Genomic DNA, 27,626 nt, shown 5'->3' on the forward strand with positions numbered 1-27,626 from the left:
TCCTCGACGTCAGAGCCTAAGGTAAACTGCTTACGCGTTAGAATCATGTGCTCAAGACGGTTTGCACCTTATATAAAACTGTCCCTCTCAGTGCCTCCCGCTGCCCCCTCTGCTTCTGCTCACCAGCGTTCGCCACGCGAGGGCAGTCTCGACCACGTTCGCTTATCCAACGGTTTTATTACATCATGACAAGCCCATTCCACGGCCACATGGCCGAGTCGACTCCCCATACAACGCCTGGAGCTACAGGCAGAAGCATCACTGGCCGAGGGAGCCTACTGACACCACCGCCAACACCCACCCCACCAACGACGACAGCCATCAGCGCTGATCCGAATGTTGGCTACAAGATTCGCGTTCTGCTACACGACATGATCAACTATTCCACGGACTCTGCCGCAAAGGAGCGCCTTGACGAAGTCCTCCACCCTACGTACATCAGTGCGCCGTACTTCAGGGAGGTGAAGGCGCAGTGGATCAGGCATGCCACTGTCGATGCCACGTTTGACTTGCGCACTGCGTCCACCTCCTCCTCTCGCGCAGTCCCCCTGGATATCAACTGGATGCTGGCGCCGCTGAAGCTGGAGGGCATGGCCTTTGAGGAAGCAGTGCACAAAGCACTGAACGCGTTCGATTATGCAAACAGGTGCAAGGCGAGCGGCGACTTCCGACCCTGCTCACAGAATCTACTTGCGCCTTTGTACGCTAGCCTGTTTGGCATCAAGCTCGAGGAACTGAAAGATGAGCATTTCCTGACTCGTCTGCGAAAGTGTGGTGTCTAAAGGACTGGACTGGACTGGACGGGGACATCGGACAGCAGGCAACCATTGACAGGGCTGGCCCTTATGATATCAAGATTGGAACGAACTCAGGTCCTTGCGGTTTTGGAGAGCATGCACTTTTGATGAATGCATTAACAAAAGCACGTTGTATTATGAAATGTTTAACTCATTGATGTCTGTGCTATGATGCAACTACCGAGTGTCACTGGTGAATCCCGAATCCCGCTCATTTCCTCGTCACGACTTTACGCGACAACCACGCGATGCCCTTTTCCTGCTCCTACTAGGGTTCAAGTTTCCCCCATTACTTGTACACGGGCCATTGACCATTATGCCTGCGAAAAGATCCGCTGTGCGCGTAGTCGCCAATATCGCCGGAGGAAAAGACGGTTCCTCGAGGCCCACCGTCAAAAGGACTGTCCGTCAGTCACAGAGAACGGGAAACGCGTCTGGAAGCGACAACGATGATGATGTACCATACGCGCCCTCAGCACCTGACGATGACTTTCCCGACGAATTACCCACCAAACGGCGCAAAACGGGCAGCAGCACGAAAGAAGAGGCCGCTCGTCTTCACAAGAAACTGTTCAGCGTGAAGGCCGCACAGGAACCACCAGAACCAATATGTGCGATGCCTAATCGGGAGCACAGCACCGTCTACCACAGATCCCTTCTCCTCGATGGATCAATCGGCAAGGCAGGCCAGAATGCGCTCCTGGACTGGTTCGACAGCATTAGCACTGCTCGTGCCATGCCATGGCGCAAGACATGGCTCGATCCAAGCACGATATCCGACGAGGACGAGCTCCGAAAGCAACTCGAGCGTCGAGCATATCAAGTATGGATCAGTGAGATCATGCTCCAGCAGACACGCGTGGCGGTCGTCATTGATTACTGGAACCGATGGATGGATAAGTGGCCTACGATCCAGGATCTCGCCGCAGCCGACGCGGACGACGTGCTGGCCGCGTGGAGAGGTCTGGGCTACTACAGCCGGGCCACCAGGATCCACGAGGCGGCAAAGCACGTCGTCAGTCACAAGGAGTTTGGAGGTTTGCTGCCTGCTGATGCCAAGAAATTGGAAGCGGAGGTGCCGGGCGTGGGACGGTACACTGCGGGTGCCATCACTTGCATTGTCTTTGGCATCCCCGAGCCAATGGTCGATGGCAATGTGCTGCGCGTACTCAGTCGCCAACTGGGTATTCTGGGCAATGTCAAAACGGACAAGCGGGTCATTGACACCCTCTGGGCTGCCGCAGACGCACTCGTGAAGAACGTTGCCCAGGGCGATGGTACAGTCGACGACCCCAGCACGATTCCGAGGAGCGACAAGCCTGGGCGGTGGGGTCAGGCCCTGATGGAGCTGGGAAGCACGATATGCGCTCCAAAGCCCAATTGCGCAGCGTGCCCTATAACTTCCACCTGTCGGGCGTATCTCGAGGGTCAAGAGCTTCCTGGTCGCAAGAGTAGCAAGACGCCGTCGGTGCCAACTCCTGACATTGAGGATGCGTGTACCCTCTGCGAACCCTTTGAGAACGTGCAGGACGAATCTGATGCGACTGAAGTAACACCCACCGTTTCAGCCAAGCCGAGCAAAAAGCAGGCCACATTATCGTCCTTTTTCAGCAAGCCTCCGACCAAAGAAGCGCCAGCCAAGGCGGCCGAAGCAGCAAAGACCAAAGCTGCGGAGCTGGAGACAATCGTGAACCACGCCAAGAAGTTCCCGCTCAAGGTCGTCAAGAAGGCAGTTCGCGAGGAGGAGACGCTCGTCTGCGCGATTCAGACACGTGACAATAATTTCCTCATCCATCGGCGCCCCGAGAAAGGACTCTTGGCCGGGCTCTGGGAGTTTCCCTCCAAAATCCTGGACGCAGGCGAGGGCTCGACCTCGAAGCAGCGCAAAGCCCTTGCGCAGAACCACGTGTTGTCACTTCTGGACACGAACGACAGCAAGCTCACACATGTCAGCGAGCTAGGCAGTGTACCCTGGCTGTTTTCACATCTCAAGCTTACAATGCATGTGCATCTGTTCAAGGTTGACACAGACGAGGCGGGACCCCTAGCCGATGAGAACAAGCAGCCCAGTCGGTGGAGCGACAATATCGAGAATGAGTCGATGGGAACTGGCATGCGGAAGTGCTGGACTTTGGTGCGGGATCACTGTACTCTTGTTGATTCATAGGATGCTTTCAAAGCACGTACGGTAGCTTATGTGGGTATCAAAGGTCACTGTTGGTCCGCCGGCTTGTCTGGGTTGATCCCTGTCAAGCAATTCATCCTCTCGTTGCTCCCCATTTCGTTGATCAAATCGCCCTTGGGTGTCTGCCACACGCCAGACAGCTTGATATACCCGTCCAAGGCATCAGTGAGAGTCTTGCCAATCTCCAGGGACTTGTAGGCACGCGTGTGGGAGAAGAAGGTCAGCATCTTGCGGGCAGCGTCGCGGTCTCCGGCCTCCAGCAGCATCTTTGCCGCCGTCTCGACCCACGTAGTAGCGGCTGCGGCAGACTCCTCCTCAAAGGAGGTGTACATGTCGGTGACGAGGGGGAGGAAGCGCTTGGGCGCAGAACACATATAGTACAGCACGCGCTTGAAGACGCGACCGGCAAAGACTTAAGCCTCCTGGAGCTGATAGTCGGTCTTGAGAAAGGTGCTCGAGGCACCTGTGGTCAGGTAGCGGTGCTGGCCGAATTCAGGAGGCACATCCTCAACACCCAGATACCACGGCACAAAGGGCGCGGCGACGGAGCCGGTGGCGGCATTCCAAATCAGGTACAGATCAGGGTCCTCGGGCTCGTAGACACGGATCACCTGGCCGTACCCGGGCTGGTCATCACAGATGCGAGGGTCACGTACGCGTTTCATGAGATCCTTTTCGGTCACGGGCACCATGGCAAGCGTCGCGTTCTCGAGCGCGGCCTGCGACATGTACTTGAACCCGCCGGTGCGCGCGTGGTAGCTGTCACACTGTACGCCATAGGCCTTGAACACATTGAAGGGCTCGTCGCCATCGGGGTCCCACCAGCCTTGCGCGACGGCAAAGTCCACGAGGTTCTCGGAGCCCATGTAGTCACGCGAACCGGCAAAGTCGACGGGGAACTCCTCAATGTAGCCCGGATACGAGACCCTGACAACGTCAGGACCCAGCTGCTCGGCGGCCCAGAGCTTCTCGCCCCCAGCAAACTCCCAGACGACCCAGCCTTCGACCTTGTCGGCGATCAGGTGGGAGTTGCCACCGTACGTGGCGAAGCCATGCTTCTTGATCAGGTCACCAATGATCTCGACGCCCTCGCGTGCGGTCGACGCACGCTCCATGACAATTCTCGCCAGATCGCTGTACTGCACGCCGGTCTGGGGGTTGGGTGTCATCTCGGTCAACTCATCGCGGTTGCTGGCCCAAACGTCCCGCACGGCTACGCCCTTTTCATTCAGGCCACCGTTGGTCAGTGGCGCCGGGAACCCCTCGAAATCAGAGTACTCCATGCTCATGTATCGCCACGTGTGGTTCACCTGCGGGATGGTGATGAGCTTACCGGGATAGGATGCATCTTGGGTCACGCCGACGGTGATGGTGGCATTGGAGGGATGGTCCTGGGCTGGGAAGAGCTGTAGCCAATGCGACGACACTTCCTCGCCGGTGCCTCCGAGGAGGACATGTCCCGATTCCGTGAGGTTCTTGCCGACGTAGAAGGCGTAGCTTGCTGTCGCTGGCGCAGCGAGGCCAAGGAGGCCTAGAAGAGGAAGCATGGTGGTGCTGTACGAGGGTTTGCGCGATCAACGATGATGGTTATGCTGTTATAGTTGTTGTGGAGAGTATAATAGCCAGACTCTTGCCTCTGTGAGCTCTCGCAACAGCTCCATTGAGGCGAGTTGTGACGTTCCTGTCACGCGCGGCGGAGTGCCATCGTGAGAGCTCCACACGAGGTCGGATCGGATCGGCCGACTTTCGGCTTTGTTATCTGTTGAGAGAGCACCTGAACAAGCCACCGGCAGTGACAGCTTCGGAGATGATGATTGCTGATCAGTGGCCGGCATTTTTTCGGTTTCTTTTGTAAGTTTGGGGTCGCCTGGTTTGATGGTCACTGGTGTCACTGGTGCGGCATAGGGCAGCCTTATCAAGGGAACATGTCTACCAACTTCACAGCTCAACCGCCGCAGGCGGCAGACCTCATTCACCTACTTTTTGTTAGCTGAAGTCATTGCGTGTGCAGCGAGCGGACTCGAGCTATTACGCCGCAGTTCCGAGGCTGACTCTCACGACAGCGTCACATGCCGCGTCAAGCGCCTGCTCTCTGCCAATCTTTGAGTTTCCCATTGATGAAAGAAAAAAATTCATGCCGCCCAGCGGCGGTCTGTGCAGTCCTGGTAAGCTTCAAAGGGCGCTCACTGGCTAGGGGCCCAGGTCTGGCTTGATCGCCGTGGCCCCATACCTAGGGCAGTCGGTTTTTACCCCTGAATTGATAGGGATAGTAATGTGGATGTCTTCTTGGCAGGCTGCTGGACCCCTCGGGGGCCCTCCAAAGTCCAAACAAACCCCTCAATTACGAGACGTGCCGTCCGTCCTACCACACTCGCGAAATTAAGCCTTCGGCAAACACTCCACGACAATTTCACGTATTACGTGCGTTAGTACCACGACTCGACAGCGCACAGGCCCCCGACTGACCGACCGAGTCCTGCCGCCATCCACGACCAACATGTCCGGCCTTGACGCGCCCGAGATTGCGGCGGCATACGATGCTGTGCGCTCCGACAAGGACGAGACCAATTGGCTGCTCATCTCGTACGCGGCCGCGTCCGGCAACAAGCTCGAGCTCAGCGGCACGGGCAGCGGCGGCCTGGAGGAGATGAAGGCGGCGCTGGACGACAGCCAGGTCCAGTACGGCTACGTGCGCGTCGAGTACGCCAACGACAAAGAGAGCACGCGGGTCAAGTTCGCCGTCGTCGTCTGGATCGGCGAGGGGACAAAGGTGATGCGCAAGGCACGCGTGAGCATCGAGAGCGGCGAGGTCAAGAGGGTGCTGTCGCACCACAGCATCGCCATCCCCGCCAACGACAAGAGCGAGCTGGACGAGAAGGATATCGTGACGAGGCTGCGCAAGGCTGGAGGGGCGGACTACAACGGGGGCCGTGGTTGATTTGTTTGATTCTTGGTCCTCTTCAGCTGCACTTGACTCACTCTGATGACTGCATGTCTGATGATGCTAACAGTCGCGTGTGTTGGTTTACTACGTACTACTCCCCATCACCCATGGTTCAGGGTATGCATTATCACCTTATGCTGTCCAGTCCAGTCCTCCGTCTTCTCGTTCTCCTGCCCACCATTCCAGGGTCTCGAGCACCAATCAATCAGGTAAAGTTCTACCGATTGTTCTAGCGCGCACCTAAAGTCACGTGGCCAGTGCATCGAGTGTCAAATCCATCTGAGTTCAGCCAATCACGTCTGAATCCGGCCGATATGCCCCACCCCTCACAGGCTCGGAGGCTCGGCCTTGCCCGGCGGATCTTGATGGCAGCCGATGGCAGCCAATGGCAGCTGGGAGGCCCCCCATCGGCCAGTCCGCAGTATCGAATCTGCTTCTGGCAGTTTTCGCTGCGTCTATGCACGCACTGACGTGATGGACCCGCTAGGCAACAGAGAATTTGAGGGAGACGACTGGACGCGGCAGAGCCAAGGTTTCGGGCTTGGCCATCATTACAGTTAGCGTCTTGCAACGGCTGGGTCTGCAGCGTGGGCCCCGCCCCGACCTGAGCCATCTACACGCGCACAGCTCCCCCATTCGAGCCCTGGGAGGCATCTGCCCCAGTCTTGCACTGACTCGCTCGGTTGATTACTGCCGACTAGATTTTTTTCACAATCATGCCGAGCAACCTCCTTGGCCTACGTGCTGATGGTGAAGTGAGGCCATTCACGCATCAAGCCTCTTTGGGTTAGACCCACCCGTTCGTCGACTCGACGGCACCGGATCCCAGCCGTCAAACTCTTGCGCTCCATGTCCTTCGGTCCTTCCCCCAGGGCCCCAATGCGGATTGCCTCTTATCTACCTGCGCCATCCGTCCATTCCTCCTTCCCGAATTCCCTCCGTCCTTGTCTCTCATCATCAACTCCTCCTTGTCGACCTTTCCGCCCTTTGGTTGACTGACGCCTGTTGCTGACGACTTGCACGGCGCCCATACCCAGACCAGTCCACCCAGCTTGATCCCGGTGATCTACGGCCTGCACGTGTTGCTGCCCGCCGGCACTTGATACTCTACCTACGCACGGGCTTGCCAGCAACGCACGCGCTCAACCACAACGTCGCGTGACCAGACTACTATCGCCATCTCGACCAGGCCACACCGACAACATGGAGAGCAGCTCCTCCAGCCCACCGCCGCACATGGATGCCAAGCATGAGCAGCAGAACTATGGCGGCGAAGCCCCGCCTGCGCGTCGCCAGTCCAAGGCTGAGGGCGCCGACGGCATGCTCGAGGGTCTGGGCTACAAGCCCGAGCTGACCCGTTCGCGCTCGACTCTCCAGGTGGCCTTCATGTCGTTCGTGCTCGCCTCGATCCCGTGGGGTCTGTCCACGACGCTCTACTACCCATTGGTCAACGGTGGCCCCGTCACCATCATCTGGGGCTGGATCCTCGTCTCTGCCATTATCCTCTGCGTGGCTGCCTCTCTTGGTGAAATCACAAGTGTATACCCTACTGCTGGAGGTACTGTGACCCCGTTTGCTCCCCTGCTCGCTTTGCGCTGCGCTGTCTGCCGTATCCATGTTCTGATGCGCGCGACCCGTCGGCCCCCTACCCCACGCGAATGTTCTCGTCGCCCTCGTTGTTGATGAACACATGTTAATGATACTCGTGATATAGGCGTGTACTACCAGTCCTTTATGCTCGCACCCGCTCGCTGGCAACGCGTCGCGAGTTGGATCTGCGGCTGGCTGTACCTGGTTGGTAACATTACCATCACCCTGTCCGTGACATTCGGTGCCACGACCTTCACCGTCGCCTGCATCAACGTCTTTGAGTCCTCGCCCGGCGCCAGCGATGTGTTTCCCGGCACGACCTGGCAGATCTGGCTGCTCTTCCTCGCCATCACGCTCGTGTGCAATGCCATCTCGGCCCTCGGGAACAAGTGGTTGCCCTTGCTCGACACGGCTGCCATCTTCTGGACCTTTGCCGGTGTGATTGCCATGGTCATCTGCATCCTCGTCCTGGCCAAAGAGGGCCGCCACAGCGCCAATTACGTCTTCACCCACTGGGACAACTCGTCCGGCTGGCCAAATGGCTGGTCCTTCTTCGTCGGCCTGCTGCACGCCGGCTACGCCACCTCGTCGACCGGCATGATCATCAGCATGTGCGAGGAGGTCAGGAACCCCTCCACCCAGGTGCCCAAGGCCATGGTGGCGACCATTGTCATCAACACCCTCGGCGGCCTCCTCTTCCTCATCCCCATCGTCTTTGTTCTCCCGGACATCCAGATGCTCATCAACCTCGAGTCCGCCCAGCCCGTGCCCACCATCTTCAAGTCGGCCGTCGGCTCGGCCGGTGGTGCCTTTGGTCTCCTCTTCCCCCTCATCGTCCTGTGCCTCATGTGCAGCATCGCGTGCACGACGGCCACCTCGCGTTGCGTGTGGGCCTTTGCCCGTGACGGCGCTATCCCCGGCGCCAAGTTGTGGATGAAGGTCAACAAGAAGCTCGACGTGCCCCTGAACGCCATGATGCTCAGCATGATCGTCCAGCTGGCCCTCGGTCTCATCTACTTTGGCTCGACCCTTGCGTTCAATGCCTTCTCCGGTGTCGGTGTCATCTGCTTGACTGCTGCCTATGCCTGCCCCATTGCCATCAACCTCTTCACTGGCCGCAAGCAGGTCAGGAACGGCAACTTCTTCCTCGGCCCACTGGGCTACTTTACTAACATTGTCTCTCTCGGTACGTTTTTCCTTCTCTCCCCCCCTGGCCAAGATGTCATTTCTAACCTGTTGCAGCCTGGACACTCTTGGCTCTGCCTCTCTTCTGTATGCCCACGTCGATCCCCGTCACGGCCGACACGCTCAACTACGCCTTCGCCGTGTTCATCGGCGCTGCTGCGATCTCCGGCATCTGGTACGCTATCTGGGGATACAACAACTACGCTGGTCCTCCTACTGGTGGGGAGGAGGAGTAAGGGGTTGGTGAACCAGTCCAGAACCTCTGGTAACCCAGGTGGATGTTGTGTAAAGTACATGTATTTAAACGCGTGCACAACGTGCCTTTGAAGATACCAATATTGAGAATATATAAGAGTCGAGCGCCGCCATAACAGGTCGAATTGGAAGAGTCAGTGATGATTCTTCACCGAGGACAAACGTGATGGTTCATTGGCCTCCTTTGCTCAATGAGTCAATGGCATGCTCTGCGGCCATGATGGCGCCATATGCGGAGGGCGAGTTGTCTCGATCACATGCAAATGTATACATCACTCAATTGTCGCAAGTGAGATGTCAGCTTAAACATCAATAGACGATGCCTTGCGTGGGAGAGATGACTGACTGACTGCCGCTTCATCGCTAGAAAATTTTCCACGAACAAACCCAGGAAGAAGCTGGGGCGACTCGACCTTCCCATCCTGGCCTTGCCCATGCGGATCTCGCTTCGACAAGAAAAGGCCAAGCTTTTCATGGACCCCAGCAGCCAGGCAACGTTCCCTGCCAGAGGGGGGTTTGTCTTGGCATCTCTACGCACAGAGGCAGTCACGCCATGCTGAGGATTCGCTTGTGATGGCATACATGGGACGTTGATGAGCCAATGGGTACAAACGCCTGCGTGATCAAACAAGCTGGCCTTGAATAGACTGGACTTGTACGGCGCACTCTTTGCATCCAGGGCAGACACATCGCCAGCCCGCATCTCCACTGTAAAAGCTTCTCCGGGAGAAGACATCGAGAAAGTCATTGCCGGACAGACTCTACGTCGCGCGACCCAATGACAGCGCACGTCTGCCCGCCAGGATCAAGAGCCAACGCACTGAACAGACCCGACTCCCTCCATGCGCAGGCAAACAAAGTTCCCCTCGTGGTCGGCATCGGTCCCTGGCCCAACCACTTTCGGCGATCACGTCAACGTCCCTGTCGAAATCGCAACCGCTCACTCGTCCCTCATGTCGTGTCGCGTGGTGGCCAGAATGCTACTGTAGGTAGCCTTTGGGGGGGTATTTAAACTTGCAGCTCATCACACATACACATGCGTGCGACATCTGTCCCTCTCTCTTTCGCTGTGCTGTCCTGGCAGTGTTTTGTTTATTCCAGTCCCCCATCGATCGTCGCCACGCGCACAGTTGCTACCGATACTAATTACGCTTCTTTCAACTGCCGAAGCCTCGACCTGCCCCAGAGGCCTCCCCAGTCTGCGCAATGCCCTGGTTCACCTCGCGGAACGATGCTGAACATAGCGCGGAGCCTGTCAAGGCTGGGAATGCCGTGGATATCAACGCCAACCTGCCATCACACGCTGCTGACAGTGACAACTCTGGCGACAACGGCAGCTTTGTCGACGCGCAGACATATGCCTACAGTGAGGATCGCAAGATTGGGGTCACGGGTGCTGTCTTTCTCATCCTGAACAAGATGATTGGCACGGGCAGTACGTCTCTCCTCTCAGTTCGAGAGTGCACGTCAGCAACATAAAGACTTGGGTGCTAACATCGGCCAGTCTTCTCAACGCCGTCCGGCATCTTCGCCGCCACCGGCTCGGTGGGCGTGTCCTTCATTCTCTGGATCGTGGGCGGCATCCTCACCTTCTGCGGCATCAGTGTCTTCCTCGAATTCGGACTCGCCATCCCCATCTCCGGCGGTGAGAAGAACTACCTCGAGCGCGCGTACAAGAAGCCAAAGTACCTCATGACCTGCGTTCTGGCGGCACAGATGCTCCTACTCGGCTTCTCGACGGGCAATGCCCTCGCCTTCGGGCGCTACGTCCTCTTCGCTTCCGGCTGGGAGTCGTACGACGGCTGGCCGGCACGCGCCATTGGCATCGCCTGCGTTACGTTCGCCGTCGTGCTGCACACGGTCCTCCCGAAATGGGGTGTCCGCCTGTTCAACGTGCTAGGCATCTTCAAGGTCATCACGCTGCTGATCATCGTCTTCTCCGGCTTCGCGGCTCTGGCGGGCCACCGGCGCGTGCCCAACCCGCACAACTTTGACAATGGCTTTCGCATCGAGGATGGGGACGGCTACGGCGGTGGCGGCGCGTCGACCTACTCCAACGCCATCCTCAACGTCGTGTACAGCTACAAGGGCTGGGAGAACGCCAACTACGTCGTCTCCGAGCTCAAGAACCCGCGCAAGACGCTCGCCATCGCGGCTCCCCTCGCCGTCGGCGGCGTCACCATTCTTTATGTCCTCGCCAACGTGGCTTACTTTGCCGCCATCCCCAAGACGCAGCTCGCCAAGTCGGACCTCCTCGTGGCGGGCGTGTTTTTCCAGAACATGTTTGGCGACGTCGCCGGACGCAGGGCGCTGCCCGTGCTCGTCTGTCTCAGCAACATGGGCAACGTTCTGGCCGTGTCGTTTGCGCACTCTCGTCTGAATCAAGAGCTCGCCAAGGAGGGCATGCTCCCCTTCTCCCGCTTCTGGGCCTCCAACAAGCCCTTCAACTCGCCGGCCCCCGCCCTCTTCCTGCACTGGCTCATCACCGTCATCGTGCTGGTCGCTCCCCCTGCCGGCCCGGCTTACTCCTTTGTGGTCAACCTGTACACGTACCCGGGCTCCTGGATCAACGGCTTCGTGGGGGCCGGCCTCATCTACCTCCAATGGAGCAAGACGGAGAACTGGTCCTCACCCTGGCACACGCACCTGCCCATCTCGATTTTGTGGCTGCTGTCCAACATTTTCCTCGTCCTGGTGCCTTTCCTCCCGCCACAGGGATCCTGGACGGCCGACGGGTATCCCTACTACATCTTCCCGGTGGTTGGATGCGGCGTTCTGCTGCTAGGTGTTGTGTACTGGGTTGGGTGGACCAAGGTGCTCCCCCGAATCGGAGGCTACAAGGTGGTGGCGGAGAGGACGTTTGACGAGGGAGGCACCGAGGTGGTGAGGTACAGAAAGGTGCATCTGAGAAGGAGGAGGTGAAGGTTTCTTTGAGCGGTTCTCGTCGTATTGTCATATTGATAGGCAATTTCAATGTCGCCGTCGTCATCAAGCTGAGCCATAGCTCAAGAGAGTGATTAACATTTTCATGATGCATTAGAAGTGCTGATGTGAATTAGTCCTAGATCCCGGTGAGTAGCCAACCTTTTGCCGAACGCAACTTCATTGACAGTTACTATCTTCATGTTATCACAAGCAGCCTTTGTCAGATCTCACCGGCTAACATTGTGCATTGACTTGCTCACGAATGTGGTTTCATCTGTCTCTGAGGCCGATTCGCACATGTATCAAGGGAAGTCATTGCCTCCGTATACTCGATATAAACTACCACATGTATAGTATTCGCGTATATTGTCGCCCATTACATATGTATGGTTCAGCGTCCTCCTGGACTCCCTGTTCCGCCCACTGCCGTGCATCATAACTAGAAGTTACCGGACACTATATGGGCAGAAGCTTTGTACACCACCATGTGATGTACATTCTATTGCAATAGCATTTTCTTCTAAATATGCTTCAGTTGCACGATTCAAGGTGTTTTTACAATAGTTCAATGACTTTTATCCTTCGAAGGCATCGTAGGCGCGTGTATCTGAGGGTGGGTTGAGCCCCTAGCTACCCTATACTACTCCCCTACCTGGCAGCACGCCGTTGTGAAAGCATTTTTGTCGTGAATAGGTTCGTTCTAGGTCATTTCAAGGGATTGAATAAATCTCCCTTTTCTGAGTGCAGTAAAATTCATATATGATACATTTGTTCTGGGCTGTTATGCCATCTTCGTCATGTGATTCTTTGAGAGCTGTTCGTTTGTCGATCTTAGGTTGGAAATACACTACAACAATCACCTCCAATGGTGCTACCAACAGGCGCCCGGCAGAACTTTTTCCATGATCGACGTTTTGAGATCCATTTCTAGTGATCAACAGGTCCTCAAAGACAAGAGTTCTTGTGATTTGATGATAGGCAGCGTGCTTCAAATTGCACGATCAGCAATCGCGATGTGGTCATCTCGCGGCCCGCTTTCTACTACTAACCCCCACGCCTGTACCATCGCGTCTGACAAAGCGCGTTCAGCTTCTGCTCCATCGCGCGTGTCAGTTGTCCCACTCTGCTTGACTCACACTAGTCAAGAGTCAAGACGAATGGCGTGACTCTGACATGGTCCAATTCCCCATGGGTGAAGAATCAGTGTCGTCGCTGGCTGCCAGTGGCTGGCCAGTAGCAGGTCGATAGTCTCACGCTCTCGCTACGAGCTACTAGACTAGAGTGACTGCATACAAGCGTACGTAGATTCAACGTACCAAGCACTGAGCAGTGGATACGTCTCGAATCCCAGCTCGGATGGCACCGAGCGATTTTCGACGAGACTGGAGGCCCGTTCCATTTCCCATCGAAGTTATTTCGAGGACAGGCCAGGGATTTTGATTGATAGCTCCACCGTGCGCACGCGCACATGCACGCGGCTCCATGGGCCCCCAGTGGGCCAGAGTGCACAGTGCGCAGAATGCTGCAAGACCCGCGTCTTGGCAGACTAGGAAAATGGACGATCGTCACTACAAACCTCCGATGGTGAGAACCGCAGCTGCAGCAGCGTCCGTCCTCTGCCACAGACTCACTCACAGAAGACCCGACCACGGGCAATTCTCATGTTCCAAGTGCTCCCATGACAGCTGGGATCGGGCGCGATTTTCCCTAGCACCAAAGAGACCGGCCGATAGGCATGCGGAATTTTTTCGATGATCAGGGGCCGCAGACTGCACTGCAGCGGTGATGGGCGCCATTCCCGTGGTTCTGGGTGCTGCGTTTGGACGATCCTGGATGCCCTCTTTTGCTCTCTCGCATCTTTCATACACCAAAGAAGAGGAGACTGCCGAATGGTCATGAGGCATATTCCATGTCTGTCCCGCAACTGTCTCAGCTAATCATACTTTGTTGAGGGCGGTGTGCTCTCCGTCTGCCTTGTAAAGACCGATGCACTGTTGCGAATCGCGATCTTAGGACTACGTGCTCCGTCTTCTTGTGCCCAGCCAGGCCTGCCCGCGAGCGCCTGCTAATAATCACCAGCTACCCCGTTACCCCGACCCAGCGCAAGGTGCTAGCAGTTACAGCCAAGACTCGGAGTGCCTGGCAGTTGTCAGCACGATCGGGGGCGTAACCGATGATAATTGCTGCAATAGTATGGTAGCCAATGTCTACATCCCAAGGTCCCTGGACCTTGATTGAACACTGCCTCGCTTGACCAGCTTCACCGCAAGATGGACGAGTCTTCTGAAGCCTCACCAAGATGGTATTGTGCGTCATCATGCCTACCTCGACCATACCCCATTGATGAGCCACGAATCAATAGTCTCCTAGCCCTAGACTTCTTCCTCTCTCCTCCTGCCATGGAGTCCGGGGACTGCCTGATGCGGCCCGTGAATAGGGCACAGCCAATGATGAGCTGGGGCTGGATGGATAATGCCCGCGGAGGGAGCTGCCATATCTTTGCGTCCTGATTTGATGTGCAGTCCGCACGCATTTCATTAGTGTCCGAGATGTCCGGTGTCCTTGACGAAGCTTGTCAGTCGGCAGGGTGGATTGACTGGCACACGTTTTGGGTGCTCTTGAGTCTTGACTCTTGAGCAAGGTCCTGGGTCACACCACACCGTGACGCTCTCTTGTCAATGCCACGGCACGGGAAACTATCTCGGTATCGTGGCACTGACAATGCTTCACGACAACCGAACGATCGTACCACTTCTCGGGGGCTGACCGACAAAACAGCCCCTCTGCCGATGTGCGTCTTGCGTGCTTCCTCGACTGCGTACGATGCACCACAACCCCGCCTCCCCAGACACATGCCGTGCCTTGCGAGCCAGCGCGGACGAGTAAAAGACACCGTCAAGGCCCAAGCCAAGATGCTGACCCGGCAGGCTCTTTGAACCCGGCGTGCAGCATGTGCTGTGGCATGACTCTCGTGCGCGCGCCCACGGGTGGGTTACGGGCATCAAGCAAGGCGGCCTGTATTGCGTGCATGGGGGGGCATGCTTGTACTGTGCAGAAGTGTGTGCGTGCGTTGCAGTCGCAAAGAATTCCGAGAGGCGGCCAGACGTCTGATCGTCACCCAGGGGGGAGAAGATTGTATAACGAGTGACAAAATTACATACGCGTGATATTGCGACATCGCGATATTGCAATAGATTCCATACGCGCAACCACAACTCGGTTGCCGTGAGTTACCTTTCACGACGTGGAGTAACGAAGCAAATGCTGCCGGAACAGGTTTCATCAATCCTTCCACAGATGGCACATGACCTCGGCCCCAGCCCGGTCAGCAATGTGCCACCGTGCCACCCTACTTGCCGTCGTAGTCACGTCTACGGAAGATGGTGCGATGTGGAAGGCGAAAGGCGCCACAGCGTTCCCAAGGGGTGGCGTCGGTCAAGCCAGCATTTGCAACCCAACCACCAAGAGAAGTCGGTGAAGGGCAAGGTGGTCACAGTTGTAGTTGCGTTGCCATGTGTACGACCATGGGGAGATTGAAGAACAGGTGTTGCCTCTGCGTCAAAGGTAGAGACCAGCTCCAACAGGGCTGAAACCTGGCGCTCTGGCAGTAATTGCAAGGACTCAGGAGAGCCATCGAGCATATCTGGTCATTGTGCGCCGTCGGCTGGCAGCGAACCTGTCACAGATCTGCTGGTCCAACAAGACTGTCGTTAGCCTCACCCTGTTGCGAAGCCAGCCTCTAGTATCACGACATGTTCCCAAAAGCCAAAGGACTCGATGACAGAAGATCCGGGTGTAACAGGTGAGTCGGCCGCCAACGAGTCAACGACGTGGTTCGATTACCCGTCTTACACGCGTCAAGTGTTTCTTCGACACGCACCGTATCGGAATGCCGCCTGCTATCATTGTGGTCGCGCAAGTCTCACAGGCAGGCGTACTGTACGTGCGTATCTGCGTGTGCCGGACGTTGTGCGACCTGCTGGGCACGGTACATGTCTGATATCTGGGGTATCCCCACGCGCCCTCACATGACCATCTGCCCTAGATCTGATGCGAGAAAATGTCTTCAAACACTGCGTGCCCAAGCTCAAAGACATGACAAAACAAAGCATGGCCAGCTCCAGCTCGTTGTTGATCCACATGAGCTCCGGCCAGGGATCGTGAGGTGGGGTCTCCGCCCCCTCACGCTCAGCGCTGCAAGCGAGCGACAGGCTGCTGCTGCGCGACACCACTGCGGGGCTTTTATCTTTCCAGCTCCAGGTCCTCACCTTAGACTTCAATTGCCGAACCGTGGTCGTCATGATAAGAAATCATTACGCGGTCCGTGGCGATAGCAGGCGCGAGACCGCGACCTATGCTCGCAAAGACAGAAGGTGTGCGTGCCGCTGCACGCTTTCACACCGCCTCGCGAAAGGACTGGAGGCCCATCCTCGTAAAGGCTGTGCGGGTTGTCTCACCAGAGGAACGAACGTCTCTGATCACCAAGCGGTGTCCTGTCCCGCGCAATAGCGCAACGACATCGGCCTGCCGGGAGGCAACAGAATTCGTGAAGGACATGGAGATCATCAATCTCTCTACCCACGTACGTACGTGAGCTTGAGATAGGGGTCCCACCCTCCCACCGTCGTAGGCTGCTGTGTAGTGATTAGAGCGCTCACACCCGGCACATCATCCAGGGTCGCACGGAAACTTTTGCCAAAGAGCTCGAAGAATGCCATGGCTGAAGATGGTTTTGTCGACACACACTCACAGAGAAGAGAGGGGCGATGGCTTTGTCTTCAAGGTTCAAGGTGGGCTGGCTGTGGCTACCCTGCCGGTGGTGGAGAACCCCTAACCCAGTTCATGCTTTAGCGCGGTGCGCGACTCTTGCGGGAGCAGACTGGAAGAACCTTGCGGAACCAATGAAGGCAGTTGTCGCTGGACGTTCGAGACATGGCCATCTATGTTATGACACAGACAGCTGATGGAACGATTGATGCCCGGATCGGACATCCTTTGGCCATGAAGCAATACACTGAGGGAATAACCATTCGCGCGCATTTGCCGCCGTGATATCGACACGATGCACTCCGTATGTAGGAACTTTCCATGTCTGGGCGGCAGGGAACGTGGTGAGCATGCAAGCAACCCTCCAAGAATCCCATGTACGTACAAGAGAAGGGGACCTTGTCAGGGGCTTTAAGGCACGGGAAATTGCCTACCCGGTAAAGGAATACTTTGTAGCATTCCAGCTACGGGGAGATCTCTCGGCCGACGAGCATCGTTATTTTAGAGTTTGCTTGTTAGGCCTGGAGGCGCCCGTGGGGATGCCCTCGAACGACGCTGATATGAGGCTGGCGGTCTTACCCCTCGGGGGCCCGGGGCTGCACTGGAGCGTATGCCCCGGAGATACGTAGAGCAAAATGTCACTGAGGCTGTGCTCTATAGCAACAGCTTCTCCAGGTTGATTGTGAAGCTTTGCTAAACAGGCGAGCTTTATTGGAATCTCGAATGATCGACAACAGCTGAACCATTCCTGTCGTAGTCTAGACTTGATGGACTTTCAGGTCGACTGCGGTTCAACCACAGGTATCTGAGCGTAGACATCTGTAGTCGAGCCATCGAGGCCTTTGTGCGGCGCCTTTGATATCGAGCAAATGCACAATTGTTGCTTGTATACGTACTCATTGTTGGTATTAGCGGGGAGCTCCGTCGCCTGGGTCCCACGGTGAAAATCTCTTATCGCAGCAAGCCGCAAGCGAGAGAGGCCAGGCGGGTCCAGTCGTCCTCCGTGCGGGTCGCGGGAGGACTGGGCTTTGACGGAATGTGGTGGGGACAAGACGGGCGGCGCGGTTCAGCGGGTCCGGCTTCACTCCAGAGCCTCAGTCCAGTTGAAAGCTCAGCGCCTTAGCCGCTAGGGACTCGCATCAGGTTCAGTTAGTGAATGAGATGAATAACACGAATCGTGAAGCACGGATGGGTGGCAGCCCTGGCGGAGGCGAAAGCCTCATATTGGTAGATATGGCCGCAAGCCACAAACGCCAGTATTGCAACGTGTTGATGCGACAATTATCGCCAACAGAGTTTTCACCCAGAGCGGCCAATACCTTTAGGTAACACTGAAGGGCTCATCTTCTGCAGCCAAGTACGACCCTTCCCGGATCCATGCGGCGCTCACCTTTGTGGTTCGCTTGCACGACCTTTTTGATGGTCTGTGCAAAGATGCCTCGCGTCCCTCGCCTCTAGGCTCTTGGTTGCCGTGGCTTGGAGGCGAAGGATGTTGGAGCGTATGCAAGTAGGGCACATTGATGCAAGAGAGGAAGGGTCCTATCAGCCTCAAATATACCCTCCATAAGAGACGACGGCGCTTAACGACGCGGGTACCGACATGATTGCATGTCCTTGGTCTCGTTGATCATGGAATGAAAAGTCTGACAAAGCCCTCGCGGGTTGCGAAATGATCATCCTCTCCGGGCTCGGAGGGCAGGCATGCAGGACGCCTCGGAGCAGGCAGAGAGAGAGGCTGCAGGCCACTTTCGCCATCCAGCAGTTGTGGTGTTCGTGATGTGGATGGGGGGGGCGAATGCATGCGCAAGATGAAATCAGAACAGTTCATTCAGCTCTGCGGTTGCTGAAACGAGAGGCTTCATGTGGAGGCGACTATTGCTGCAGGTTAGATTCCCCATGGGTCAATGGTGATGCAACAAATGTGGTGCTGTCAGGAGAGTCCGTGAGGGAGAAGGTGATTGATCGTGGGCGAGGCAAAGACTTTTTGTGGATGGAGAATATTTTACACTTTGGTGCGGGCGCCTGCTTAGCTTTGGCCACTCGGGTCCGGAGGTGCGGGAGAGTGGCCCAGGAACGGCAGAAACTGCCAGAAGGCACGCCTTTGGCATCTTGCCTGCTATTTGGAGACAATCCCATGGTGAGAATTACTTGTACAGTCAAATAGGATCTTTACAGGGTGTGGATAGCAGTCGGTACCCCGTTCATGGTCATTACCTTGGTCGTGGCATTGTGTCCGACGTCATTCGTGATACAATGATGAAAAAGGCCAGTAAAAACGCCGGAGAAGACGCTGCGGGCAGGAAATGCAGATCGCGGCACAGTCTGTCATTGTGCTAATTAGACAGTGTTCGCCCACCAACTGCCCGCAGTGTCGCACCGTGCGCAGCAGACCTTTCCCGCACCGGGGATTGCTCGTCCCCGGGGTCGAATAGTGGTCCGACTCCCGTTGCATACTGGTACTTGTGCGTGCTGCTGCTCACTGGTCACGGGGACAAACCGGTGAGCCGCTGACACGCGGCATCGACAAGACGTCCGTTCATCTTCACAAAGCGATGTGGTGGTTTCCTGGCAGACTGAAGCATGGCGCATCGCGCAATCATGCGATTCGTCAATGGGGCTGCAGGCCTGCACTGTGCAGCAACAGGGATTGAGTGCAGCACTGCAGACAAGCGCAGCAGCATTGCAGCGATCGCAGGGGTAAGCGACCCCACTCTAGTTCCGCTCCCCACCCCGGCGGTCGCATGGCGCTTGGACTAATCGGTCGTCCGGGCTTTGTGACTGGCGGATTCGAGGGTTGAAGCTTCGATTTCGATCTCCAAATCTTGATGCCGGCGTTGAAACGCAAATTTCTATTACAAGTCAGGGGGGGATGTTGGCAGACGCTGATGGGCTTGTTTGGCCTCAACACAGCTCATTCTTCCAACTTCGAGGACCTCGCCGCCTTGGCCGCTCCCGTTGCTGTACCGTCGCTGCAGCGGCTCCTGATGGTGTGGTGTGGTGGCGTGTGGTGGCTCAGGCGTACAACGCCTGGACTCCATTTACTTCCCGTACAAGAATTCCTGGGCAAGAGTCTGTCCTCCAGTCTTCGCGTTGACCTAGGATTCCCCCGGACAAGTACGTAGCATTGGTATTATCTCAACAGTGCGCGGGCCGCTGTTGGCAGTAACAATTTGATCCCCTCCTTTTGTGCGCCTCCTCCATCTCAACAAAATCATACATGTATGCGCGCCTGCAGTGTATATTCGCCTCCATGTTCATACCTTGTCGCTCGCGCCAATCCTCAAGTTCCCGCGACACCACCACTGCGGCTTAGCCACCCCCATCTTGATAAGACACAGCAGAGATAGCGACGGAGAGAAGAGTGTGTCAGGGTAAATGAGGGACGACACGACAGTGCCCAGGGCCTCGATCACGCTAAACGTGCTTCCAAGACTCGAAGCACTCTAGCCTAGACGCCACCCCCCCTGCTCGTCCAACTCCGAGCGTTCCACTGATTGTCGCTCACTGAGCTCAAGAGAGCATCCTTATTCCTCAGAGAACCTGCCTGTACAATACGAGCCTGCTGGCCTGCAAATTAATTGAACAAAAAGAGTCGCAAGCCCCTGCTCACCCGTAGCCCACTCCCCCCTTCCACTATTATCATCCCACCCACACCACCCACTACACAAGCCTGCATTGCCATCCCCGGTACGGAGTAGTCGAGCAGAGCAGAAAGGCATCTCTTGTTGGGCCTGCCACTCTTTATTTCTTCATCGACACGGCCGCTGCCTGAGTCGTTGGCGATATCTTCATTCTTCGTTGACCGATCGACCTGAATATCGCGTGGTGCAAACAACAAAAAGTGTGAGACCACGAGGACAGTGTGAGACCATTGGTCGTTTTCAAGTGACGTCGTCGTTCGCGCAGGGCCCTGTTTCGCTCCTTCCTTCCCTCTACAGAGCACGGCAGCCACAGCAGGCCTCAGCCACTGAAAACTCCTCCCCCGATCCTGGCGGCCCTGGCCCTCCCAGCATCCTGGAACCCCAACACTAGGAGCGACTGAGCGACATCCTCTCCAGTCTCTCTCCTTGCGGCGCCTCTTCCTTTCCTGTTTCCTTCACCACCACCCACGGTCACCTTGCTGCGATATCCCCCCCTCGACGCCTCGCGACACCGCGTCGCTCCTTCTTGCTCGCTTTCTTGGCTTGCTCGAATCGAGTCGACCACAAGAGCCAGCTGACAACTGTCGCTGCTCTGTCTGAACTTGCCTCGCCTGGTTGCTGGAATATTGCCCAGGTACTCTTGTTCAGGCACGCTTGCTTCGGCTTCTCGCTGCTCAAGCATCGCTCTTTCGTTGAGATTGCTCTGGTACGTCCATCGGTCCTTTTTGCTGCAACGAACTACCTCACGTCCTGCCTGTGGCCAGAGCCTCGTGGCCTGTCTGTCGAATATTGCGCATCGCAGAGATCGTCGTTTGTTTCGTCAGACTTGCCATCGACCACCTCTCCCCCTCGCTCCTAGAGTAGAGTTATCTGCCCTTTCCACCCCCCACAACACTGAGCGGCAATCTCTCTTGCTGCTCTCATAGCGTCCCGCTTGTATAGCTTATCGGCGAGACTTACGGACTCAATGCTGACTTGACCTCTCGGTCACGCTGTAGACCCCGTTCAGCAGCTTCAACGAACAGACGTTGTGTACATCCACCCCCCGGAATACTTTGAGATACCCAGTTTGCGCGCATGATTCGATAGGATATCGACGACCGTTTCTCGCAACCCGTCGACTCGACTTGCGCTCTCCCCTATTGGTCGTTCTCTCACTTCCTCACCACCACAGTCGGACGCTCGTGTCGCTGTGATGCCTTACACGCCCCCTTCCCACAGATCACCAGCTTCGTCAGCTTCAGCCTCCCCGGATGTCAGCCGTCGATCTTCAATCCTGTCTGGTAGCCGTCCTTCTCTGCCCAGATCCGCTTCATACTTGAGCAAGCACCGTCGTGCGCCCTCGGTGGTGGATGGATCAATAGGCTCTTTGACGCCTCAGGGCACGGCGGAGGATTTGCCAGCGTTGGCGGTTGAAGCGGGCAACCATATTTCCCCTTCTATCCGGCAATCACCGCCCCCGCGAACCGACGAGAACGGTATGCCCAAGGGTGCAGTCATCTCTCCTCCAGACTCTGCATCTTCTGGCAGCGATGACGAAAGGACACCGGAAATTCGAGGGCGAAAGCTGGACAAGTTCAAGGAGTTGAGGGAGGCTGTCAATCAAATACCCCAGACGAGGACACCTTCGCCTCCTGGTGCCAGGTTTGCCATCGGCGAGGCCAACTCTGACCCTAGCGCGCCCGAAGACAAGACCCCGCGAGCGATGCACATGAGCTTCAGCACCAGTGCTCTCGACCAACGCCAAAACCCCTCGCGTAAAGTTAGCCATGTGCGCTCGGCTACAGAACCAAACGCTCAACCTTTGCTTTCAACCGACAGTGCCGTATCCGTCACCGTCTCGGAAGAGGATACAGATGAGGATCTTATGACAAAACCTCAAATGGTTCGCAAGAAGTCTGGTGAGCTGGTTCGTCCTGCCCTACGGCCTTCTTCGCGACGCCGCCCATCGAGCATGCCTGGTACGCCTGTCTTCTCAAAAGCGGTGCATTTCGACTCCCACCTCGAACACGTCCGCCACTTCCTGCAGGTCGACCGTCCCTTGGCCGTGAGTGCCGGGTCGTCGCCCGCGGATAACTATGAGAGCGACACTGAGTACCCCTTCCCTACCGAGGCCCGTCCGACGTCGAGGACGCCTCCGTACGAGTGGGAGATACTTACACCCAACTTCCCTCATGATGATGGTGCGGCGAGGAAGACACTCCCAGTCCGTTTGGAAAAGGTCTGGCTGTCGGCGGACCAAAAGTCCATGCTTGGATCTGTGGCCGTTGCCAACCTGGCTTTCCGGAAGCAAATCACCTGCCGCTTCACCCTGGATTACTGGAAAACCACGTCAGAGGTGACTGCCGAGTACGCTCACGACATTCGTCCTCACGAGGGTCCGTTTGGCTACGATCGGTTCAACTTCAACATCAAGTTGAGTGATACAGCCAACCTTGAGTCGAAGACGTTGTTCTTCTGCGTTCGATACTTGGTTAATGGCCAAGAATTTTGGGACAACAACGGCGGCGCCAACTTCCAGGTTGACTTTAGAAAGAAGCATTTGCCGCAGAATGGGAAGAACAACTTCCAGGGCGCCATCGGTCGATCCCGGAATGCACTGCCGCGCAGCAACCGTCGACAGAACTCGAACAGTGGTGTGGCGCGGCCCAAGTCGATGCCCATCTCGGTGCAGGACTTTGGCAGCAATGATTCCCAGTTCAAATTCGACCAATCGCTCCACGAGTACCTTGGCGAACCGAGCTCCGGACCCACTGGGCTCCGTCTCAAGACCAAGTCTTGCAGCAACATTGCTAGCGATAACATTGCTAAAGATCTTACGTCCCCACGCGGTGTGGCCTTTGCCAACCGGTACGACTTTGGTGCTTCGCTCAGCGCTGCTGTGCAAGCTGCCAAGGACTCGATGGGCAAGGAGAAGGAGAAGGATACCCTTTACATGAAGGACAACGCCCGAGGCACTCGCTATATTGCCGACACCATGCAAGACAGTCACTCACCCCCGCTGTTCAGCCCCGTCGCTGTGCCTGGCGGCAGTGACTCCCCTCTTCCGAGCCTGCCTAGCGCATCGTACGAGGAGCTTGTGAACAAGTATTGTTTTGTACGTTCCCCTGCCACAGCCACGGCCGGCACTCCCCAGTCCCTTTGAGCTTCCTGGTTCCTCTGGACGACATACTCCCTGGTCCCGCATCCCGGACGCCACGCATGTCGATTTGCCCACCTACGTAAAGCGCTGTTGCTAACACCTGGTTTCAGTTTGGTTCGACAAAAGTTTCGCCCCCTTCCAAACAAGAGGAAAAACCTGCCGTACTGTTCGACGGTGCTTCCAAGGACATGGCGTCCGCGCCCCGGAGAGACCTGTCGCCTAACGGGTCGGCTACCTTTTTCCTGCACAATTCAAACAACAATTCAAACAACACGTCACCGTCGACTTCACCCTCAGCGAACTACCTCGCGGTCGCCGAGGCTAACAAAGCCTCGGCTGGGTACGGTGTGCCTGAATCGACGCAACTCACTCAGGTGAACGGCGCCACTGGTGGTCAGCCAAAACTCACGGAGCGATTCGCCTGGCGAGGCGACACCCACTCGATACCTGCGATCCGAGGATAGGACCGCAATGCACATAATGTGCATTCGACAGTGCCGTCCACTGTTCGGCCCGATCTTATCAGGCCGTCACGCGTTAATACTCCAAGTTTCCTTACTTGGCAACAATAAAAAAAATCATCTGCGTGCATTTTCGATGCAAGGCGTTTATGGGAAGCTCAACTTGCTTTTTTTTGGAATATCCCAGTTGGCCTGGTTGCGGGAAGACCTGGCACGGTGCATCAATCAGAGGAGTTGGGGTTGTTTCGCTTTTCTATGTCTGGGAGCTTCACTTTGTCTGTCACGACCATTACGGTAACGACTGCACAGTTCGGCTGGACGAAAATCATTTAATATTTGCTGTTTCGGCCTTTCTGCTTTTCTTTCGCAGCTTTGGTCAAGTCAACCCGGGGCTGCTTCTCTGGTCGTGTGGGTGGCTGCTATGGCAGGCCCAACAACGACAGTCAGGAGCAGTCCTCGGGAAGCGGACATGGTGGCGCACGCATGGTTGAGAATAAAAGGGCCCTCTAGGCGGATATACACGAAAAGGGCGACGGCTACATCTGTACAATGCAAGCCTACGGGCGCATTCATCTCAAATCCTTCAACTATGACTACTCCGTGCTCTTTGTTTGTATCTGTGAAACTACCATTGATCCTGTCTCTATCGGAATAGGGAGCCTGAAAACAAAATAGAGAGCCTGGTTGCCGCGCTCTCATCATCCTCGTCCTCCTCGACGGCCTCTTCCCCCTTGCGGACCTCGATTTGGAAGCCTGGTCCATCGCTCTCGATGATCTTGACCTTGACGCCAAAGTCCTCTACGTAGATCTCCTGCTCCCCATCTTCCAACGAGAGTGCCGCATCGCTCTTGACGTCGCCCTGGCCCACGCACAGGGGAGACCCTGTCTTGGGGTTGCCATCGTAGACGATGATGCCACCTTGCCCCGTCTGGACTTTAGTATCGACGCTATACACTAGAACCCTTGACCGGCAGGCGTTCTCGTCTACACCTGTGTCCGACCTCGCCTCGGCGACGAGGACCTTGGTGTCACTGTGTCGAATGATAACTGCCTTGACGCCTGCCTTGTCCGAAGAGACGGGTATAAGCTCATGCCGTGTTGTGCCATAGTCCTCGACGCAGTCTACCTCGTCTTCTCCGATCCAGCCAAGTCGGTACTTGCTCCAAGCAAAGAAGTCTGGGCTCGGGCCCACGATGGTCCCCATCATGTCCCATGTGCCGACGTACTCCCCCGTCTCGCCGCCGGCGAGAGGATAGAGATCGGGGAGGCACAGCGCATGGCCCGTCTCGTGGTTGAGGACCTTGGACCCGTAATAGTCATACGAGTCAAACCCGAAAGCAGCAATCTTGTTGGTGAGAAGCGAACCGGAGGGATCTGTAAAGGGATAGCCCAACGACGGCGAGTACGTGATGCTCGTCGCGCGCCGCGTGGCCACGATGTAGAGCACGTCGACCACGGGAATCATGCCAACCTGGTCAAAGTGCGCGTCAATGGCGTCCTGGACGTAGGTCACCAGATCCCAGCCGGACATGCCCCTCTGGAAGTGATAGCTGTCGGCGGCCTGCGGCATGCGCGCAAAGCCCCCCTCGAGCGCCGTGTCGACCTCGAGCTGGAGCTTGCCATAGCTGGCCGTCTCGAACCAGTCGATGGCGTCGGGGAAGAAGACGTCGTAGAGGGACTCTGTGGTGTCGTTGGCCTTGGCGTCGGGGAAGTCGACGTAGATCATGTACGACGAGAGCGTGCCGGTCGAGGGCGCGCAATCGTCGGTGTAGTTGAAGCCCAGAGAGCCATCGACATCCGAGGGGGCGGGCAGTCGGCACGACTTGTCGGAGGTTCCGAGGGAGGCGTGCGCCGCTGTTGCCAGCGCGGCCAACGCTGCGCAGATTGGCAGAAACATGGCGCGAGGATTTGGATGTCAGGACATGGCGTGTGGATGAGGGAGATGAATTTTGAAGTTTGTGTGATGAGAGGCAGTCAGCAGCGACTGTAGGATCGCGACAGGGGCCAGTGACAGTCGCCACTCGCAGTGAGTGTCATGCCAAGGGTCATGCCAAGGAGCAAGCGCCGAAATAATAATTGGACACAGATCTAGAATTAGCATCTGGGCTATGCTTATTTGAGTGTTGCGAGTCGCCAGGAGACTCAGGTTCGCACTTGAGCGAGTATTTGCGCACTCAACAGTGACAGCGTTGGATACGATACATCATATACCGCTGTAAACCCAGCTCATTGATTGGGAGCTTTGCAAACGAATCACACAATGGCTGTGGTGGTCAAAGTGGCCACGACATATCGATGTTCTTCGTTTATAAATGTGACACAGATATAGCACTCGTTGCCTCAAGAAGACAGCCGATGGACCATGTGGAGGCCATGAAGGGTCGTAAACGCTGTACTTGTAAACTGGCTAGCAGTTCCATCCTCCGTCAATGCTGATTGCGTTACCAGTGATATAAGAAGACTCTTCGCTCAAAAGGAAGGCAATCAGTTTCGCAACCTCCTCGGGTTGACCCTTGCGTCTCATTGCGACATCGGATAGCGTCTCTCTGGTATATTCGTCTGCTGCGCCAGCCTTAGAAAATGCCTCCTGTGCCAATTTAGACATTGCTGTCTCGATTCGTCCCCTGATCCATTAGTCCAAGCGTTATCCAGCGTACATTATGTCACTTACGGGCAAATCGCGTTCACTCGTACGCCTCGCCCGCCAACTTCCTTGGCAGCCGATCTCGTCAATCCAATGACACCGTGCTTGGTGGCTGTATAGATACTGTCCTTTTCTCGCCCAACCAGGCCTGCGATGGAACTTGCGTTGACAATGGCGCTGTCCTCCGCCATGACGCGCAGCTGATACTTCATGCAGTGCATCACCCCTGTGAGGTTGACGCCGAGGCACGAATCCCACTCATCCGGTGATATGTTCTCTACCAGACCGGCATCACTGCCTATTGACCTGGGGACAATGCCGGCGATATTGGCGGCACCATCCAGACGTCCAAAGTGCGAGACGGTGGCTTTGATCCATGACTCGACCTGCTCCGCTGAGCGAACATCGACGACTTGGGAGAAAACTTTGATTGACGTGCACTGGGATAAAATAGTATCTCTGGCCTTGTCAAGCGTTGACGACTGGATATCAGCGAGAGAGAGCGATGCACCGCGGGACGCCAGGACAAGGGCGGTCGTGTAGCCGATCCCCTGGGCTGCGCCGGTGATGGCGATGACTTTTCCCTTGAATTGATCGGAGAATGACATTGCGGTCAATGATTATACGTGTTGCGCCTGCTGGACTTCGGAGACTGGATTGCTTATATCCATCCCCAAGGAGGTCGGTAGTGCATTTCCGTGTTCCCCGCTTGGTCTGAGAGGGCTCGGCTTGGGCGACTCGGTACTATTCTAAGGGGGAGCTTGTTCTGATCAGGAATCATCTCGACAGTAGTGACCCGGGGTAATGGTCCGGATCTATTGGGCTCGTACTTCCCTTAGTCTTAGTCTTGGTTTAGTGAGACCGTGCAGGTGTGTACGGCTTTGTAGTTGGGGGAAATGGTAGATCATGGCAAGCATCGTGAGATCACTCGACCACTGCATGTACTTTCTCGGATTTCGTTTGGTAGGTGCTTGTATAATGTTAATACTGGCAAAATATTAAGCATAGTATGATTTGCTCTTCATGGCACTGAAATATTGAGCACCACCTCTTAAGGTCCGAGTGTACACCTGTGATCCCACTCTGACGG

The 27,626-nt window shown here is 56.2% G+C and overlaps 9 protein-coding genes across 9 annotated transcripts; 6 read left to right on the plus strand and 3 right to left on the minus strand.

Moving 5' to 3' along the window:
- The first annotated feature begins 63 nt into the window (after positions 1–63).
- On the plus strand, positions 64–927 carry F5Z01DRAFT_643392 (putative C6 transcription factor). Its single transcript, XM_046262706.1, has one exon. It carries the CDS (start codon positions 186–188, stop codon positions 780–782), a length of 597 nt encoding a protein of 198 aa, XP_046122413.1. The 5' UTR covers positions 64–185; the 3' UTR covers positions 783–927.
- Positions 928–947: 20 nt separating this feature from the next.
- On the plus strand, positions 948–3,179 carry F5Z01DRAFT_199219 (DNA glycosylase). Its single transcript, XM_046258079.1, has one exon. The coding sequence runs from the start codon at positions 1,114–1,116 to the stop codon at positions 2,962–2,964; it is 1,851 nt and encodes a 616-aa protein (XP_046122414.1). The 5' UTR covers positions 948–1,113; the 3' UTR covers positions 2,965–3,179.
- On the minus strand, positions 3,009–4,529 carry F5Z01DRAFT_679108 (peptidase family C69-domain-containing protein; the record flags this gene model as incomplete). The annotated part of the gene is made up of 2 exons (XM_046265496.1): positions 3,009–3,394; positions 3,446–4,529. 2 exons carry the CDS (start codon positions 4,527–4,529, stop codon positions 3,009–3,011), a joined length of 1,470 nt encoding a protein of 489 aa, XP_046122415.1.
- Positions 4,530–5,479: 950 nt separating this feature from the next.
- On the plus strand, positions 5,480–5,920 carry F5Z01DRAFT_670208 (ADF-like domain-containing protein; the record flags this gene model as incomplete). The annotated part of the gene is made up of 1 exon (XM_046264526.1): positions 5,480–5,920. The coding sequence occupies one exon, from the start codon at positions 5,480–5,482 to the stop codon at positions 5,918–5,920; it is 441 nt and encodes a 146-aa protein (XP_046122416.1).
- Positions 5,921–7,129: 1,209 nt separating this feature from the next.
- F5Z01DRAFT_615221 (amino acid/polyamine transporter I) lies at positions 7,130–8,937 on the plus strand (the record flags this gene model as incomplete). The annotated part of the gene is made up of 3 exons (XM_046260856.1): positions 7,130–7,484; positions 7,641–8,702; positions 8,759–8,937. 3 exons carry the CDS (start codon positions 7,130–7,132, stop codon positions 8,935–8,937), a joined length of 1,596 nt encoding a protein of 531 aa, XP_046122417.1.
- A 996-nt stretch (positions 8,938–9,933) lies between these two features.
- Positions 9,934–11,970, plus strand: F5Z01DRAFT_198998 (amino acid permease-domain-containing protein). Its single transcript, XM_046258077.1, has 2 exons — positions 9,934–10,391; positions 10,461–11,970. Exons 1-2 carry the CDS (start codon positions 10,163–10,165, stop codon positions 11,876–11,878), a joined length of 1,647 nt encoding a protein of 548 aa, XP_046122418.1. The 5' UTR covers positions 9,934–10,162; the 3' UTR covers positions 11,879–11,970.
- Positions 11,971–21,228: 9,258 nt separating this feature from the next.
- F5Z01DRAFT_199013 (putative phosphatase regulatory subunit-domain-containing protein) lies at positions 21,229–24,215 on the plus strand. Its single transcript, XM_046258078.1, has 2 exons — positions 21,229–23,386; positions 23,542–24,215. Exons 1-2 carry the CDS (start codon positions 21,485–21,487, stop codon positions 23,893–23,895), a joined length of 2,256 nt encoding a protein of 751 aa, XP_046122419.1. The 5' UTR covers positions 21,229–21,484; the 3' UTR covers positions 23,896–24,215.
- A 258-nt stretch (positions 24,216–24,473) lies between these two features.
- On the minus strand, positions 24,474–25,907 carry F5Z01DRAFT_643405 (uncharacterized protein). Its single transcript, XM_046262707.1, has one exon. It carries the CDS (start codon positions 25,787–25,789, stop codon positions 24,536–24,538), a length of 1,254 nt encoding a protein of 417 aa, XP_046122420.1. The 5' UTR covers positions 25,790–25,907; the 3' UTR covers positions 24,474–24,535.
- Positions 25,908–27,540, minus strand: F5Z01DRAFT_700796 (ABA4 protein). Its single transcript, XM_046266404.1, has 2 exons — positions 26,564–27,540; positions 25,908–26,516 (listed from the first exon to the last, which is right to left on the minus strand). Exons 1-2 carry the CDS (start codon positions 27,142–27,144, stop codon positions 26,300–26,302), a joined length of 798 nt encoding a protein of 265 aa, XP_046122421.1. The 5' UTR covers positions 27,145–27,540; the 3' UTR covers positions 25,908–26,299.
- Positions 27,541–27,626: the final 86 nt, after the last annotated feature.

Source organism: Emericellopsis atlantica (assembly GCF_019669845.1).
Source record: "Emericellopsis atlantica unplaced genomic scaffold F5Z01scaffold_2, whole genome shotgun sequence".
NCBI classification, from domain to species: Eukaryota; Fungi; Ascomycota; class Sordariomycetes; order Hypocreales; family Bionectriaceae; genus Emericellopsis; species Emericellopsis atlantica.